Source organism: Chelonoidis abingdonii, chromosome 8 (genome assembly GCF_003597395.2).
Source record: "Chelonoidis abingdonii isolate Lonesome George chromosome 8, CheloAbing_2.0, whole genome shotgun sequence".
In the NCBI taxonomy this organism is placed as follows: domain Eukaryota; kingdom Metazoa; phylum Chordata; order Testudines; family Testudinidae; genus Chelonoidis; species Chelonoidis abingdonii.
Genome location: NC_133776.1, coordinates 46,998,332 through 47,015,228, shown reverse-complemented (window position 1 = coordinate 47,015,228; position 16,897 = coordinate 46,998,332). Strand labels below are relative to the sequence as shown.

At 42.5% G+C, this 16,897-nt stretch overlaps 1 protein-coding gene across 5 annotated transcripts in view; it reads right to left on the bottom strand.

Annotated features, from left to right (window-relative positions):
• Positions 1-373: 373 nt before the first annotated feature.
• Positions 374-16,897, bottom strand: part of PLEKHB2 (pleckstrin homology domain containing B2) — a 23,743-nt gene continuing 7,219 nt past the window's right edge. For 2 of the 5 annotated variants that reach the window (XM_075068574.1, XM_032764751.2), the window contains 7 exons: positions 15,262-15,309; positions 14,438-14,590; positions 12,540-12,642; positions 11,907-11,946; positions 8,217-8,306; positions 6,945-7,053; positions 374-5,100 (listed from right to left, as the gene is read on the bottom strand). In XM_075068574.1, the coding sequence (XP_074924675.1) occupies positions 4,964-5,100; positions 6,945-7,053; positions 8,217-8,306; positions 11,907-11,946; positions 12,540-12,642; positions 14,438-14,590; positions 15,262-15,298 (669 nt within the window). In that variant the 5' untranslated portion in view covers positions 15,299-15,309 and the 3' untranslated portion in view covers positions 374-4,963. Of the gene's footprint in view, positions 5,101-6,944; positions 7,054-8,216; positions 8,307-11,906; positions 11,947-12,539; positions 12,643-14,434; positions 14,591-15,261; positions 15,310-15,837; positions 15,904-16,897 lie in introns of those variants that run through there. The other 3 variants (XM_032764748.2, XM_032764747.2, XM_032764750.2) reach the window with 2 other exon arrangements.

Sequence of the window (16,897 nt, the reverse complement as noted above, 5' to 3'; positions counted from 1 at the left end):
ATTCTTATGTACATGCAGAGTTACTTCACTGATTTCATAGGAGTTGCTCTAGATGTAACTGAGACTAGAATCAGATGTAACAGACTAGAGACTGATGCTTTCAGCCTGAAGTACACAAATCAAAACAAAGGTGAGTCAAATGCTAACCTAACAGGCTACAGTTCTTTTTTCTGCAGTACAAAGCAAAACTTCACTGATAATTGCTCTGGAAAGTTTGTATATGCAGAGAATTCCAGTATTCAAACCATGGACCTCCCTGTAAAGTGAAACATGGTTTTGTACAAGCTGGACACGTCTGTAAGTGTACACCTACTTACAAGGTACTGGAACAAGAGACTTATTTAAGAGAAAAAAAGGCAAAACAAAGATGAGCTTGCAGTTTAATAACCATTTTATTGATAAGAATTTTCACTATAAATTTAGAACTGCATAGTGAGAGAACAGGACATACGGGAAAGGACAACAGTAGATACAGAGCATGGGGTAAGAACACTAAAGCACCTTAGAATGAAAGTTTATGTTGATGCTAGACTATGTTATCTATATATTGTCTGATGTGTCGCTTCTGTATCATCCATATCATGTGCTCTACATTTTTGGGGGGTGGGGGCGAGGGGGAAGGGGTAGAGAAAACCAAACACATGCTTGAGAAACATATTGGTCAAATTTCCTTTTTGCTTCCTTGTTGAACTTTGCTAGGTGGTGCTAGAAATGAAGACCCAACACACAGCTGACCGTTCTGTGCCATGGGTTTTGGAAGCCAGATCCTGCTAGGCACTGGTTAGAATACACTCCATAACAAAGGAAATGGCATCTTCCCAAAAAACAAAACAAACCAGACAATGCTACTGATCTTCCCATAATAATTCTAATCCCCAGCTCTCAGGCACATACATCTCTAGCAGCTCACTGACACACTGGCTTTCAGAACCTTTTTTAAAAAAAAATATAATAAAATGTCTATGGTCTAAATTTTCAATAGTGATTTTGGGAACCCCCACTTGAGATATCTTAAAGTGGCAAATATCCACTTTCCCTCAGAATCAGGCCTCTTATGTTTCTCAAGTTGGGCACTGCCCCAAAAACCAAAAGAAAGAAATCACAAGTCACATTTGACAACATAGGCTCACGGTCTCTGCGAATGTTTTAGTTTAAGCTGAACATACATTAGTCACTATGGACCCAATTCTGCCACCCTAATGTAGTACCTTACTCTGAAAAAAGTCAATGGAATGGTAGCACCTGTATAGCTCCAATAGATCTACATAGATCTAGTATCAGGCCCTGGTTCACCACGGCATGTGCTTAAGTGATTTACCACAATTCAGACGGAAGTGTCTGTTTAGGACCAAGTTTTCAGCCAGCTTTGAACATTCATAGTCAAACTAGATCATCTTCATCACTGCTGCTGTCCTATTAAGCTTTTCTGAAACAAAGCAAAGTTACTCATTAATGAGCAGACTTTCACGGATGCCAAGCTCCTGCAGTTTCCATTAGGGTCCATGGAAACTGAAGATGCTCAGCACATCTGAGTTGGTGGTGGCGGAGGAAAAGCCCATTACCACATAGCCACCCAGACAATACAATAAAGCTGTTACTTTAACCCTGAGGAATTAGACGCAAGTCAGTGTTTCAGGGAAGTGGATTTATGGGCTGCTATATATGGTCCATCTCATTAACTGTGAGGAAGCTGAGGTGGCTATTCACCAAAGCCTTCTCTATCTGAAGCATGACGTCTCTGCTTAACTGCTCGATGTTACTTTGTCTGGATCTTCCATCATAAACAGGAAGCCTGTAAAGTTCTGATTCCCAGCACCAAAGGAACCAATATCTTGATTATATGCTCCAATATAGTTCAATGTGTGTGCTTAACAGCTATAAACAAATGTTATTAGATTAATTAGTACAAGCCGCTGCCAAGATTTTGTTTGAAAGCAGTCTACCATAATAGAAACCAATTGGACCCTTCAGCTTTTCTTTAAGGATTTTCCTTTTAAAAGTATTACTCTGCAATGTCTGGTTTTTTTAGTTTGATCATCTTGCTTTTTTATTTGAAAGTTCATAATGAAAGAAATCAGTGTCTTAAAAAAACAGTTTAAACTTTAACCAAACTGTACATATGAAAATTCTAACAGCAAGAGTTCCTTTTCCTTATGGGTTTTATTGCTACAATCAGAGACTTAGATACAATTTTATGCTTTCAGCACAAGACACAGAACTTTCATGCTGCGGTCAACAGTCCCTGCAAAAATTTGGAAGTAACTGCTAAGTTACTAGATTGTTCTATTGTGTGCTTTGCTTTCACCACCATTACAATCTAACAAACCACACACATAAAAGTTGGAGTTATATGTAGCTGTTTTTATTTTCTTCATGTTACACACAAAATAGCATAGGAATAGGTGATCTATGGGTGTTCTATACAGCTAGTCAGATTGGAGAGCTCCAAATAGGGTTCTGTATTACTGTGATACAACCAGTTCCATTGTAACATCAAATCTTGGAATATTAACAAATATTCATTTACCTGAAAGAGCTTAGCACCCTCATCTGTCATGAATATCAAGACACTGAACACACTGCAGGACTGGGTTCTTAGAGAGGATTCAGTGATTCATTTCAAATATTTTGGATTAGTGCATGGGCCAGTTTCCCTTCTGGGAAATGTATTCTTTTTAATAGGCTTATTCCTCTTTTGAAATGCCAGGTGCTGTTTCTGCACAACACATGTTCTTATAACACACTTTCTTCAATGAACATGTGCAGTGCCTGCTGAGTTCACTAGGAGCCATTACATGCACATAAGGGCAGAATTAGTAAAATACAGTCTGTTCCAAAGCCCCCTGAAGTTCACCGAAGGATGCTGATTCCAGTAGGCTTTGGTTCAGGTCCATAATTAGCAATATGTCCAAGGTATTATCACTCTCATTAGAACATTTATTTTTAGTGGATTTTAAAAAGTGTCCATTTATGACTGACCCCAACACAGTCACAAAAATTTTGCTTTCTCACTGGCTGTTAACCAAACTTTCCCAAGTGTTGAAGAGTCCCATATTGGTTGTACAGCATAACCTAAAGCTGTGTAGTCTGTCTGGGTTAAGACAAGTTTATTCCTTCTCATCAAAAACTAATATGGCTGCTAGATCCCATCTACTTTCATCTTCCCTCACGTACTCTGGCTTCCACACCTTGAGGATTTTAATCAACTTCCAACTGAAAGCTTAAAGAGGCAAAAGGTTCAAAATATTAAGACAGCATCGCTACAGGAAGCTCAAAAATAGCAGAAGTATAAAAATAAGACAACTTTCTACAAAGATCAAAGCTTAGGCACCCTACACCTTTTTCCCAAAAAGAAAGCATGTACATGTCTGCTCATTGGTTCCTCCACCATGCCCAGTACAGCTCAGTTTCTATTATAAAGCAGGACTCTGCAACTGGTCAGGAATGAGAAACCACTCAGCAGTAGTGAACCAAAGAAGGGAACAGCTCCTTGGGGTGTTTCTTAAATGGGAAGCGTGACAGGAAGAGAATTCCTTTAATGGTGAGCTGATGGTCCCTGTCAGAGACTGGGTTTTATATACACACAATCTCCCCAGACGTCACAGCATCCATATACCCACCACCAGGCAAGACCTTGCTATGGGGAACTGATGGAATGGTAAAGTAACCAACAGGAAAAGCGGATCTACATCTCATCTGTGACACACTGGCCCATACCATAAAACACGGCATAGCCTGCATACAAGGTCCACTAGAGTTTCTCTCTCATTTTCTTTTTCTCTCAATCTGTTTTCTGTTTGCTCCTCTTTTCTATTCATCCATGGTCCCCACCTCAAACCAACTCCAGCTTACCCTTTTAACACACACCAAGCGGTACTGCCAGGTCCAGCACTGCAAGGATGAATGTGATCAGCGGTCTTCTCTGGACATGGTACAAAGAGCAGTGACAAGAGCCGAGCACAGGTGCAGGACCTTGCACACAACAGCCCCTTCCTTACCAATGTATTTGTGACTGGGCATGGGGAAATAACCTCTGCTCAGATCCCAGAATCTTCCCATCCTATATCATTACCCTGCTATTAAAAAGTCTGAGACCCAACTGCTTAGAGTCTTGTGGACTAGGTTAAGAAAAGGTTTGTATTGTAAAGCGAGAGAAACATCTGTTACCAAGTACTGAAATCATTCAAATTTCTTATAGAGAAGGAATTAAGGAATATTTCCTCACCGTACCGATCTCCTTGGTGAGGATTTTGTCTTGTAAAATGGGTTTGGGAAGTGGGTATGATAACTCCACTGCCTATGTATTGCAATAACCCTCCACATTTACACATTAGTTTACGAAAATTCAGTGCCAGCTACTGAAAAGTAGAGAGCGCCCTAGGGTGACAATTAATAGAATTCTGCGTGTGTGTGTGTGTCTGTCTTCAGGAGTGTTTTGTGAAGTCAATAGCATAAATTCCCTGAATTCCTGACTTCGATACACTTGGCTGCTACTGCACTGTAACATGCTAGCGTTAGTCAGTCCAGCTGCTATACCATTCAAGGCTTAGAAATAACCATTTGTTCTGGAGTCTTCATGTTAACAGTCTGTTCTTAAGAGTGGTCACAAAATGACAGCCCTTAACCCTTTGCTTATAACAGTACATTGGTACTAACGCTGATCACTGACCAATGGGCAGAATATAAATCTGTCAGTCAGATAGCCAAGCTTCATAAAAAAAGCTCTCTTGAAATTCTGAAGTGCATCTTTAACCATATTTCAATTAAATGGTGCCTTTAAACCTTCGCCTTGGGATAGGTAAAAGTGGGTTAATTATAATTAAGATGTCACTACTAAAAATAAGGTATTCCTGCATTTGTCTTATTAAAAACCTTTACAGTAAACAGTACTTTGCAAAATGTATTATTGCATGGAAAGAATAAAGGTTTTTTGGAGCTACAAAGACAAAAGATCCCAGGGAATCTAGAAGACCCAGAACAGTGATCCCAGGGCCATTCCAGTCGCTGCTCCAGCAAGCATGCCCAGTGCAAGGTCTCCATCATTGTCACGGTAACGTTCTCGAATGATGACATGGTTTGCAGGGGGCTGGCCATAAGGTCCTAGAAAGTAGTTAACAGTTTGGTTAGGAAGAGAGTTTGTACATATGTTTTGATTTAGATGCAGGCTTGAAAAGCCTAGGTATTCACCCACTCTCTCCCACCCCATATACTTGAACACTGTAACAATATCTTTCCTTGCAGTGGGTACGGTAAAAATCAACTCCCCTCGGAGCTGGGTGCTGATGCCAGTTCTCAATCCTGCTAGTACAGACTACAGACAGCAGCCTTCCCCAACATCACAGAACGGGAGAAGTATATCCTATAGCTAGCCCAGAGGGCAGAGGTGGGCAAACTATGACCCGTGGGCCACATTCAGCCCGTGGGACCCTCCTGCCCGGCCCCTGAGCTCTTGGCCTGGGAGGCTAGCCCCCAGCCCCTCCCCCGCTGTTCCCCATCCCCTGCAGCCTCAGCTCGCTTGCTCTGCCGCCCACGCAATGCTCTGGGCGGCGGGGCTGTGAGCTCCTGGGGCAATGCAGCTGCAGAGCCCAGCCTGACCTGGTGCTCTGTGCTGTGTGGTGGCGTGGCTGGCCCCAGCTGGGCGGCGCAGCTGTAGCACTGCCAGCCACTGGTGCTCCTGGCAGCGCAGTAAGGGGGCAGGGGGGGTTGGATAGAGGGAATTCGGGGTGGTGGTTAGGGGTTGGGGGTGTGGATAGGGGTCAGTGCAGTCAGAGGACAGGGAACAGGGGTTGAATGGGAGCAGGGGGCACTGAGGGCAGTCAGGGGACAGGGAGTTGATGGGCAGAGTCCGGGGGGCAGGTCAGGGGGTGAGAAACGGGGAGCGGAGGTGTCGGATGGGGGCCGGGTTGGGCCATGCCTGGCTGTTTGGGGATGCACAGCTTCCCCTAACTGGTCCTCCATACAATTTCCAAAACCCGATGTGGCCCTCAGGCCAAAAAGTTTGCCCGCCCCTGCCATAGGGCTAGGCAACCAGAGATGTAGATTTTATTCCTGGATCTGCCACACATTCCTTGTATGACCTTGAATGAGTTACATAATCTCTGTGCCTCAGTTTCTCAATATTCAAGATGGAGATAAAATTCCCAACCTCAAAAAAGAGTGTTGTGGGCTTAATTCATGTATGTTTGTATTTTGAGATCTTCAGATCAAGTGCCATATATAAGAGCAAAGGTCTATTACTATATCCAAAGCCAACACATCTCTGCATTGGATAAAGTCTCCATCTACTTAGAAGTCACTCCTGCAGCCCCTGCAACTCCTCAGTCTTCCTGTAAGGTTGGCCATTGGAAGAAGAACTCTCTAGGGAAAACCTAGATGCAGTAGGAAGTGCTCAGAGCAATTCACTATGCGGGAATTGCTTAGAATCTGTACTAAACCAAGGGCCAGAATCTGTACTAAACCAAGGGCCAAGCACGGTGGCAGAGGGCACTATGTGCAAAAGGGGGGGTTGAGTGACTTAGAACTAAGGTCCTGACTGCTTGTGGTCTTTAAGGGCTTGATAAAACACCCCACTTAAGTCGAAGGGGAAGATAATGTTCCCATAGAATGTTCTGGGCACACAGATGTGTTAAGCCAAATCTGTTGGACAATTTCCATCTTGAGTCAGTACAGTCTCTTGCTAAATCCCCAGAATGGCTTCAACTGAATACAGAATTCTTCACTTCCTGACTTTGTCTAGTGATAATTACCTCCTTCCTCTCAAAAGGGAAAGGTTAGTCCAGTGGTTAGGGCAAACAACAGGGGGTTCCTTCTAAAAACCACCTACCGCTACATTCAGCATCAAGAGTGATGCAATATTCAATAGGAAAGATATTACTTCATAGTAACTTTAGTCTTGATTACAAAGTGTATGAACCAAGCTGGAGGAAGGAGTTAGTATTCATTACCTTGGTACGGATACTGATAAGGAACAGCATAGGCTTGTCCATTAGAGGCATAGATGACTTGAGGACCAGGAGGGGGATATGCACCATTGTACTGCTCGTAGCCATAAACCTGGGGAAATTAAATGTATCTATTAGAAGATGTTTGCATCTTTTAGGTTTGTTTAAAGTGTTTAACTCTCCACTCCATTGCTGGTGCCGTTTAGGGATAATCAAAATCTACTATGTGGAAGGCGGCACTGTGCTGTGAAATGGGCATGGGAGACCTTCCCATATAGTTAACCACAGTATTTTGCAAGTCAACATCTTCAGTTCTTGCACCACCAAGTTTAGCCATTATAGAACTATAATAATGCTGTCACTTAATACACATGAGTGTGCCTGGCCATGGCTTCTATATAATCCTGTCTTGTGATATGCGAAAAGAGCACAGCCATTCAGCAGTTGACAACATGGGACCAGTAATGTTGTGTTAACATCCCTGATCCCTCATGATAAACGCCCTGTGGCCACACCTCTTCGGCAGCAGTCTTTTCACTAATCTACAGGAATTAAGCATATTGCTCACTGTGACTGCTGTTCACAATCAAAACTGTTTATAAACAAGAGACTGGTTGTTCTGTTCCAAAGCCCAATCAGTAGCACAGAAAAGGACCAGTATTTAAATAATATATCACGCAGAATAAGTAAGAACATACCGAGATCAGCAAATATTTTTGTTCAATTGCTGCCCCATCCTAACCTCTGTGAAAACAGAATTGACATCTAGCTATATACACACACACGCACGTACTTTTGGGAACTATAGTTATCCGAGTTACTAAGAAATCCTGGACACAAAGTCCCTATCTGTTTTACAACTGTCAGCTTCATTTATAAAATAAAATTTTTATCCTGGAAGTGCAGATATATTGTCAAAGCCTTCCAAAAAATTATTGCATCTCCTTGTATTAAGGGTGAAAACCCAAAATTAAGGGCATATGGCCAAGATTTGCAAAAGTGACTAGTGATTTTGGCGTGCCTCCATTTTTCTCTGCCCAATCTGAGACACCTAAAAGGGGCCTGATTTTCAGAAGTGCTGAGCAACCACTCAGAAGTCAAGACCCTTTAAAAGTGCCTCAAGATGGGCACCCTAAACCAGTACTTATTTTTTCCATTTAAAAATAAAACTATGTTTAAGAAAAAAGTCAAACTAATAGCACTTCCAAGGAACAGAGTCAGAGTGTTCAATATTGTCTTTCACGCTTATTTTACGCTTACTTATTACACCCCTACCTCAGGTGATGGGGTAGCGTACGCTGTGTATGGGGGAGGAGCTGAGGAAATTGCAGTCTCATCGTACATCGCTTCAGAACCAACATAACCCTAAACATTAACAAAGTAGACGGCAGTTATTCACTTCTTTACATACAAGAGAACAGACTAGAATATGGACTAAATGTATAAGTGACCCAAGAGTAAACCTCAGTGTTCCTAGAATTCCTGAGTATATTTATTACAAGTGTCAATATCACTTTATTACAGTAGCACACAGTACAGACACCAAGGTTTTCTAGAGGATATAACTTCATGGGGTGATCCACAGCAGGAAGAGAGTGCATCACATAATACCACAGCAGGAGACTGAATAGGGGAGAAAAGCTTCAGCTAGATGGCCAGGTAGGAGCCAGCAATGCAGATCAGCTGCTTGAAGCAACTATTTTTTTTCCCTCTGACTCATTCCCTTCCTTAATGTTTTCAACTGATAGGTTATAGTTTTCTTGTTCAGGTTAAATTGATTAATTAGTAGGTGGGGAAGGAGCATTCTTCTCATACAAGTTCATATACTCTGCTTTCAGTTGCTCTGGAGTAATTCCACTGAGCTCAACAGAATTACACAGAGCAACTGAGTACAGATGTTAGCCTATAAGGATCAAAGGTAAAGATCACAGCTGCACCCAAACATTTCATACCAGTGACTTAAGCTTCTCAGCAACTCCCGTACTTTGCCTACAAATAAGACAAAGACCAGAAAATAACAGATCTACATTTCAAAGTCCCCTTCTTTCAGCTGTTTGTAGAAACACACAATTTAAAACATTACACTGCAGCTATTTTTAGAAGCAACCTCTGCTGAATCTGTGTCCCGTCCAAAGGCCGTCAGAAGGGGCAGGGAAGTAACTCTCACAATAACCACTGCAGATTTCCAGTGGTTTGTTTATGTTTCAGAACAGCCTTGGGTGTTTTCCCCTAGTTGTGGCAATACACAGTGCTGCTCCTATTCAACCAGAGGGTTTCCATAAGAAAAAGGCTAGCTTGATATCCGTACTACTCCCATAAGCTCCTAAAAATATTCTCTCCCTCCCTGTAAACACACACACAAGTAGATTTATACACACAAGGACTTCCATTGAAGTCATGGGACTACTCAGGTATGTGAGAGTATGCAGGATCAGAGCCTAAGTGACCCAATTGTCAGAAGTGGGAAGCACTCAGCTATTCCTACTGAAGTCAGTGGGTGCTGCTGGATGCTCAGCACTTTTGAAAGTATGATCACTGAGATGCCTGCAGATGGACTTTGAATACTTCAACTTCCTTTTTATTTGAAATCTTATCATACGGGCTTAACAGTAAATAGCATCTGAAGGTCACCCTCTAAGGCCTCATCTACACTCATGGCAGTTTGTAGTATGTATGTAGCATCACACTGCAGTGCATAGCTACAATTAGAGTTAAAGGCTCTGGCAGCGGGGAGCTGCTGGAGTCTTATCCCTCTGCTCAAGTCTTTCACTGCGGTGCAGAAAGGCTCCAGCAGTGGAACACTGCATTGCTAAAAATAGCAGTGTAGATAATAATAGGAGATATACCAGTCTCCTAGAATTGGAAGGGACCTTGAAAGGTCATCAAGTCCAGCCCCCTGCCTTCACTAGCAGGACCAAGTACTGATTTTTGCCCCAGATCCCTAGGTGGCCCCCTCAAGGATTGAACTCACAACCTGGGTTTAGCAGGCCAATGCTCAAACCACTGAGGCACTGCTTGGGCATGTAGACAGCCACATAGGGAACATAACCCAAGGTTCTGTCATGTCTTTACTTGCCAAAGTAGTGCCTCAGCATCTACACTGCTATTTATATCCATGCTAGGGGAACATGCAGTGTATGTACTCCACACACCACCATAAGCATAGACATAGCTCAAAACATTAGTTAGGGCATACTTTGCAACACTGATGGCTACCAGTTAGCTTCAGCATCAAGGTTACTGAATGTTTACAAACCCTCCTATATTTTTGAATTCTATGTGCAATGATACTGTTCAAGGGTAAAACAGGAGTTCTGCACCAACTCTGGTTTTCACAGATTCATTCCTTTGCCCTCTGTTTAACATCACAATGCCACATAATGTGGCATTCTGCACTGTAAAGCAGTTACTTGGTACAAGAAAATAGCACTTTTACCACACTACAATTACTACTTTGGGTATCCAAAACTATAAATTGTATCACATGATGGGATGTAGCAGCTATTGTGGCAACATGGGTGCCAGGACTACGAAATAAGCCTTTGGATGCAGGGGTCAGTATTTCCCAGTGGAACTGCAGTATTTCAGAGATCTGGTATCTAAGGATATATATCTGTCTTGCAGCTGAGATGTGTGTTTAAAGCAGGGACAGACAAAACTTGTGCCAGCTCAGCTTGAGCAAGGATGCTAAAAGCTGCAACATGGATGTTGCCAAATTAGCAGCAGCTTAGGCTCACCACCCCATTTCAGGCCAACCCAGCCACTCAAGTCTGACCTCAGGTGGCTAGCCCATGCCACCACCTGAGCAGTAATGTCCACATTGCTATTTTTAGTGTGCTAGCTTGAGCTGAGGTAGACCAGGTCTGCCAACTAATGCCGGGAATCGCACTTCCCAGCTGCAGTGCACATATCCCCTTAACACTGCTCTTTACCAATTTGGGGAAAGCTATTGCCAGAAAGTGCTCTATGAGCCAGCCTCAAAAAAAGGCAAAAAAAGTGAGTCAATGGCAGAAGTAGGATGGCTAGGCCTTCCAGCAGAGCAAATGCCACAAGTTATATCATCAGCTGCAAGGGTTTACAACTGAGCACAGATCTGTATTTACAGACGAGGGAGTGAATAAGCCATTTTTCATTAGAGCGAAACTTAAGGTACCAACAAAAGGGTTTTTATTCCGTTTTTCAGAAAGCTTATGGTGGCAGTACTTAGATACGAGGGAGAACATTTAACTCAAAAGACACACACAATGTTAACTGCAAACACAAACTATGCATTTTGGCATGCAGTTATCCAGTTTGAATACACGCATGAACCATTTTGCTGAAGCCCAAGTTTCTGAAGTTAGTTCTATACAGTATGAGTTCCACAGAACTACATAAAACAGCTTGCAAAGGCAGATTTTCCATCTTCTACAAGTGAGTCTAGCAACTGTGTAATAACTGCATAAACCTGGCTGCCACTCATTTCAGCTAGAGGTTTCTCTGCACACACACACCCCCCACCATCATCTGGCTTCCCTGTGGATTACCCGCATATAGATGAACCTGATCCCCCTAGGCAGTGAGAGTGTGAGACAGCCAGAGCGTATCTTTACCAACTATAAAAGAATTCATAAGTGCCCACAGTCCCAATCAATGTTCATTGTCTTATGCTTTTTCCCCATAACAATGCTTTCTGAGACTCCTCCTTCAATGAGCCTTACAGCACAGTAGCTGCAGCACTCCAAAAGATCACTTTTCGTCTTTATCTAGCATGAACAGACACAAAACCTCCTTCTACCAAAGTTGTGGGCACCAGATCCATGATGCTCATATACCCCTTTCCAGCCCAGGCGATGCGGGACAAAGCACAATAATTCAAATGGGTTCTTGAAGACAGTGTGAAGGAAAATTGCTAGGCCACTGACTGCCACTCACACACACTCCGTCCCTACCCCATCACTACGGAAACATTCACAGTGTACTTACCGCAATTGTTCTAGCATCCTGGAGAGCAATTTTCCATGCCCTGCAAGAAACATTATTTAATGGATGAAGAGATACCCCATATTTCTTGTAAGGTTCTGAACAAAATATACTTAGCCATTAAAATGTACAGCAGGAACCAAGTGATATGGTGGAAAATGTATATTGAAGTTGCTGTGGGTGACAGTAGCCTAAAGTTAAGGTAGGACATATGCATAGAGGGATTCCAGGAAGCAAGTATTAATTCCTCTGTACAGTCCATAAGCTATGGCTGCAGTAACGTGCTGTTTTAGGGCTCCCTTGTTGTTTGAATACAAAGAAGGGCAACAAAGAGCCAGGCATTAAGACACAGGAGACCTGCAGCCACATGGAGGACGGGGCATCACTACTAAAGTAACAATTTGGAGTGGAGGGAAGGACACAGATGTGTCCCCACCATCCCTTCAGCCAAGTTGCATCTGTGTCAAGGTGTAACCTAAGAAGAAAGTGAACAAGAGCCTGTATCAAAGGAACGTTCTTCCTCTCAGCATTCGCCAGTATGCAGCTACCTTGAGGAATTCCAGAATATTTGGGGCCAATTCTTGGGCTACAAAGAGCTAAGTACAGCATATTAAACAACAGTCTTTGGAAACTCACAAGCAGTCATCTGCACTCTCTGCACAGAGGTTGATTGTTTTCCCATCTCGACAAACAATCTGCAGCAAACAGTCTCTCGGCTTCCCCTCTGGGGGCTGGAAATCTACTCCAGAAAAAGAAAGCAAAAGATTTCCATTTAATATTTTGGAAAACAAAATCCTTAACCTCTCGAAGATTCTAATTAATTCTCATTAATCTGACCAGAAGGACTGAGACAGAGTAAAGCAATGAGCTTGAGTTTTACAGTTTTGGTCTCCCACGGCACATATACACTGCGATAAAAGACCCACAGCATAGCTGTGGCTCGCCTGGGTCAACTGACTTCAATTGTGGGGTTAAAAAATTGCGATGTAGACATTTGGGCCCAGGCTGGCACCCAGGATCCCTCTCATGGGGTCTCAGAGCCCAAGCCCGAATGTCTACACCACAATTTTATAGCTCCACGGCCTGAGCCCTGCAAGCCCGAGTCAGCTAACCCAGGCCAATCACAGTGTAGACATATGCCTAGGTTAGGGGCTCCATCAGGACAGGAGACAGTTACTACAGCTTAGACTGGCTGTCAGTCGAAAGCCTCTTAGGGAAGGACTCTGGCCTACCAACTTGGATTTCATTGTTACTGTATATAAAATGTTAGGCTAAAGGTTCTGTTAGAGACAAAACTGCACGCACAAATCCGTCTTGTCCAAGTGGGTAAAAAATAAAATACAGACAAACACAGATTAAACTTCTTCAAGCTCTCTCCTACCTGAAATCAGAAGCTGGCTGCACATATGGCATCAGCTCAGGAGACCCCAGCAATTTTGTGCTTTAGGAGAGATGCAACAGCTTTTCAGACCATGAAGCCATTTGCAGCTTGAAGCCTCAACCAGTTTTAAAACAAACACACATCTTGAATTTAAAAAGCTGCAATGATAAAGAATCACTTACCTTTACTAGACCAAGCAGAACACCAGTGTTAGAGAGTAATGATGTGCTAAGAGCACACTAGTTCAGTGAGTATATCCTCTCCACGACAAGAAAGACATGCTAGCCTTGCTGCCTACCAGGGAAGGTCATGCTGAAATCTGGGGAAACATATTCATGGGAGTGGATTGCTAATCAACCTGATCCTTCTCAACTGGAGGTCTTAGCCCTGTATTGCCTAATACAGCCACAAAGGAGCTGAGTCAGCCAGGTGTCCACATTCCAAATCACTAGCCAGAGCGCTATAATCTGATTTACAGGCAAGGAGACAGCTGGATAAGGCCCCATGCACAGGGCCCTGCATAAGCAAAAGCCAGCCTTGTTCCCTGTGTGCTGGCTGCACACTGAATACAATGGCAGGACAGAATGCAGAACGAAAGAAGCTGCAGCCTCCCCAGGACACTGTGGAGAGCACCAGCCTGAACATCACCAGTCAATGCTGCGTGTGTATTTCTTGCTGGGTTGCGCCCACTGAAATGGTGTTTCTTTACCAAATAAACACACTCTACCACTGGTGTCCTTCTGGTCAATCAAGTATCAAGTGAACAAGTGTCTCTAAAAAAAGGGTGTGCTAGAAATGAGCTTGCTAGTACTTGGATGGGGCCCCATCCCTCTAGTTCTCTTTTCTCCTCCCAAGCCTCTGGACAGTGCCAACTCCACAATGTCCATCAGAAGCGTATGACATCAGTTCTGCTATCCATATCCCCAATTCACTTCTGCTATAGTGCAGCCCTTTACTCAGAATATATGCCAGCAGAATCAGTGTCATATACCACAAGTTCACCATCACTCAAGTAGTGTTTTATAGGTGAATTGTGGAAAATGCCAAGATGATCTACCGCATGATACAATGCTGTGAGAAGCCACTCCCTTTATTCATTTACAGGTATGGAATCAGGAAAGAAATTTTTAAAATAGAAAAGCACACGTTCTACCTCGGCATTCATTTCCCACTCTGATGTTGATGCAGTGCACTCGCATGTGGACTTTATCTTCTATGTCATGCCGCTGCTGATCGTCATAGAATAGCAAATGGCCATCAGACCATAGGTCAAACCAATTCTTCTTCCAACGACGTAAAATAGTGCCTAAAAGAATGGAGAAAGTCACTTCTGGGAGCACTGATTGGAAAATGCTCGTGTCTAATACAGCCAAAGCAGCTTTTCAATTTGACTCTTGAAACAAGGTATTCTGAGGGTCCAACAACTGACTGCTAATTCATTGTGCATCAGGAAATCTCAGCTTCAAAACAAAGGGACGAACAGCGTACAACAAATATGCACATGATAGCTAGGCCTTATGTGTTATTTTTTATTTAACGATTAGCATTATGAGTGCAAGGTTGTTTTTTTAAGCAAACAACCTAATGCTTCAGGATTCTAGCATGCTAGTGACCAAGTACTACATGGGACCAAGTGAATAAGCAAAGGCTAGTAGTTACCCAGTAAATTTTCCAAGCTCCACTTATAATAATCCATTTGGTTAGGTTTTTATTTTTTTTCCACAAAGTATTACTTATAGAAGATGACTACCAAACCATCAGCTATAGCAATACTTATGTTCCCATTATTGTAATCCAAAAGGTCAGATGGTGATGCTATCAAAATAGACCGTTTCTTTTGGTCCAATATTCTTGAAAAACTGTTTAAATGGGACACAGGGAAATATATATTTTTCCCCATTGATGGTCTATAAGAGAAACGGATACACACACCCAAACTGTCTGTTGGGGAATGAAGGTAAAAAGCCCCTCACTCACTTTGCCGAAGCAGCCATCCACTCTTCACAAATGCCATCTCTGTTTACTCTAGGGTGACAAAAGAAGAAGGGAAAAAGAGACAACCATAATTGTTAATACATTGCAACAATCAATCAGGGAGAGGAATCTCTAGGCATCCTGGCTATTTGTAACACCTTGGTGCATCTAGCTGATCTGTGCACAAGAGTGCCTCCTTTCTCAACTGCATGCCCGTTGAAAGACTACATGGCTGGGATAGTCTGAACCATTTAAAAGTGATCTGCAAGCGTTACAGGAAGACTCTCCAGATCATCTTTTGGCAGCTGGGAAGATACCCAGTAAAGATCAGTTAATATTCCACAAACTTTTACACTATTAGCGAATGCAATGAAAAACATCCTAGGATGTTAGGAGAGACTTTCACTACTAGTGACCTATTTCTGTTCTTTACTAAGTCATGTTATCAGACATACAGATGAACACAATATGTTGGAGAAGAGTCCACGTGGCTGGGAAATCATGCCTCATAATCTATTAGATTTCTTTGAGGGGCTCAACAAGTATGTGTATACAGGTGATCAACTGGATATAGTGTACCTGGATTTTCAGAAAGCCTTTGACAAGGTCCCTCACCAAATGCTCTAAAGCAAAGTAAGCAGTGATGGGATAGGACGGAAGATCCTTGCATGGACCAGTAACTGGTTAACAGACAGAAAACAAAAAGTAGGAATAAATGGTCAGTTTTCACAGTGGACAGAAGTAAACAGTGAGACTCCCCAAAGATCTGTACTGGGACCAGTACTTTTCAATATATTTATAAATGATCTGGGAAAAGGGGTAAATAGGTGGCAAAGTTTGCAGACGATAAGAAATTACTCAAGATAGTTAAGTCCACAGCTGACTCTGAAAAATTACAAAGGAGTCTCACAAAACTGGGGGACTGGGCAAGAGAAAAGCAGACGAAATTCAATAAGTGCAAAATAATGCCCATTGAAAAACGTAATTCCAACTATATACACAAAATAATGGGGTCTAAGTTAGCTGTTATTACTCAAGAAAGATCTTGGACATATCATGGATAGATCTCTCACATCCCCTCAATGTGCAGCAGCAGTCAAACAAGTTAAAACAATGCTAGGAACTATTAGGAAAGGGAACGAGAATAAGATACAGAATATATTGCCACTATACACCCATAAAGCCATAGTACACCCAAATCCTGAATATTGCAAGTTCTGGTTGCCCCACCTCAAAAAAGAAATACATTTGAATTGGAAAAAACAGAGAAAGACACCAAAAGATATTAAGGTTTTGGAACAGTTTCCATATGAGGAGAAATTAAAAAGACTGGGACTATTCATCTTAGAAAAGAGACTGAGGGTGGATCTGTTAGAGGTCTACAAAACCATGAAATTTGAGGAGAAAGTGAATAAAGAAGTGTTATTTATCCTTTCATATAACACAAGGATCACCCAGAGACTAATAGGCAGCAGGTTTAAAACAAACAAAAAAAAAGGAAGTACAGTAACTCCTCACTTAACATTGTACTTATGTTCCTGAAAAATGTGACTAAGTGAAACAACGTTAAGCGAATCCAGTTTCCCCATAAGAATTAACGTAAAGGCGGGGGGAGTTTGAATACACGCATGAACCATTT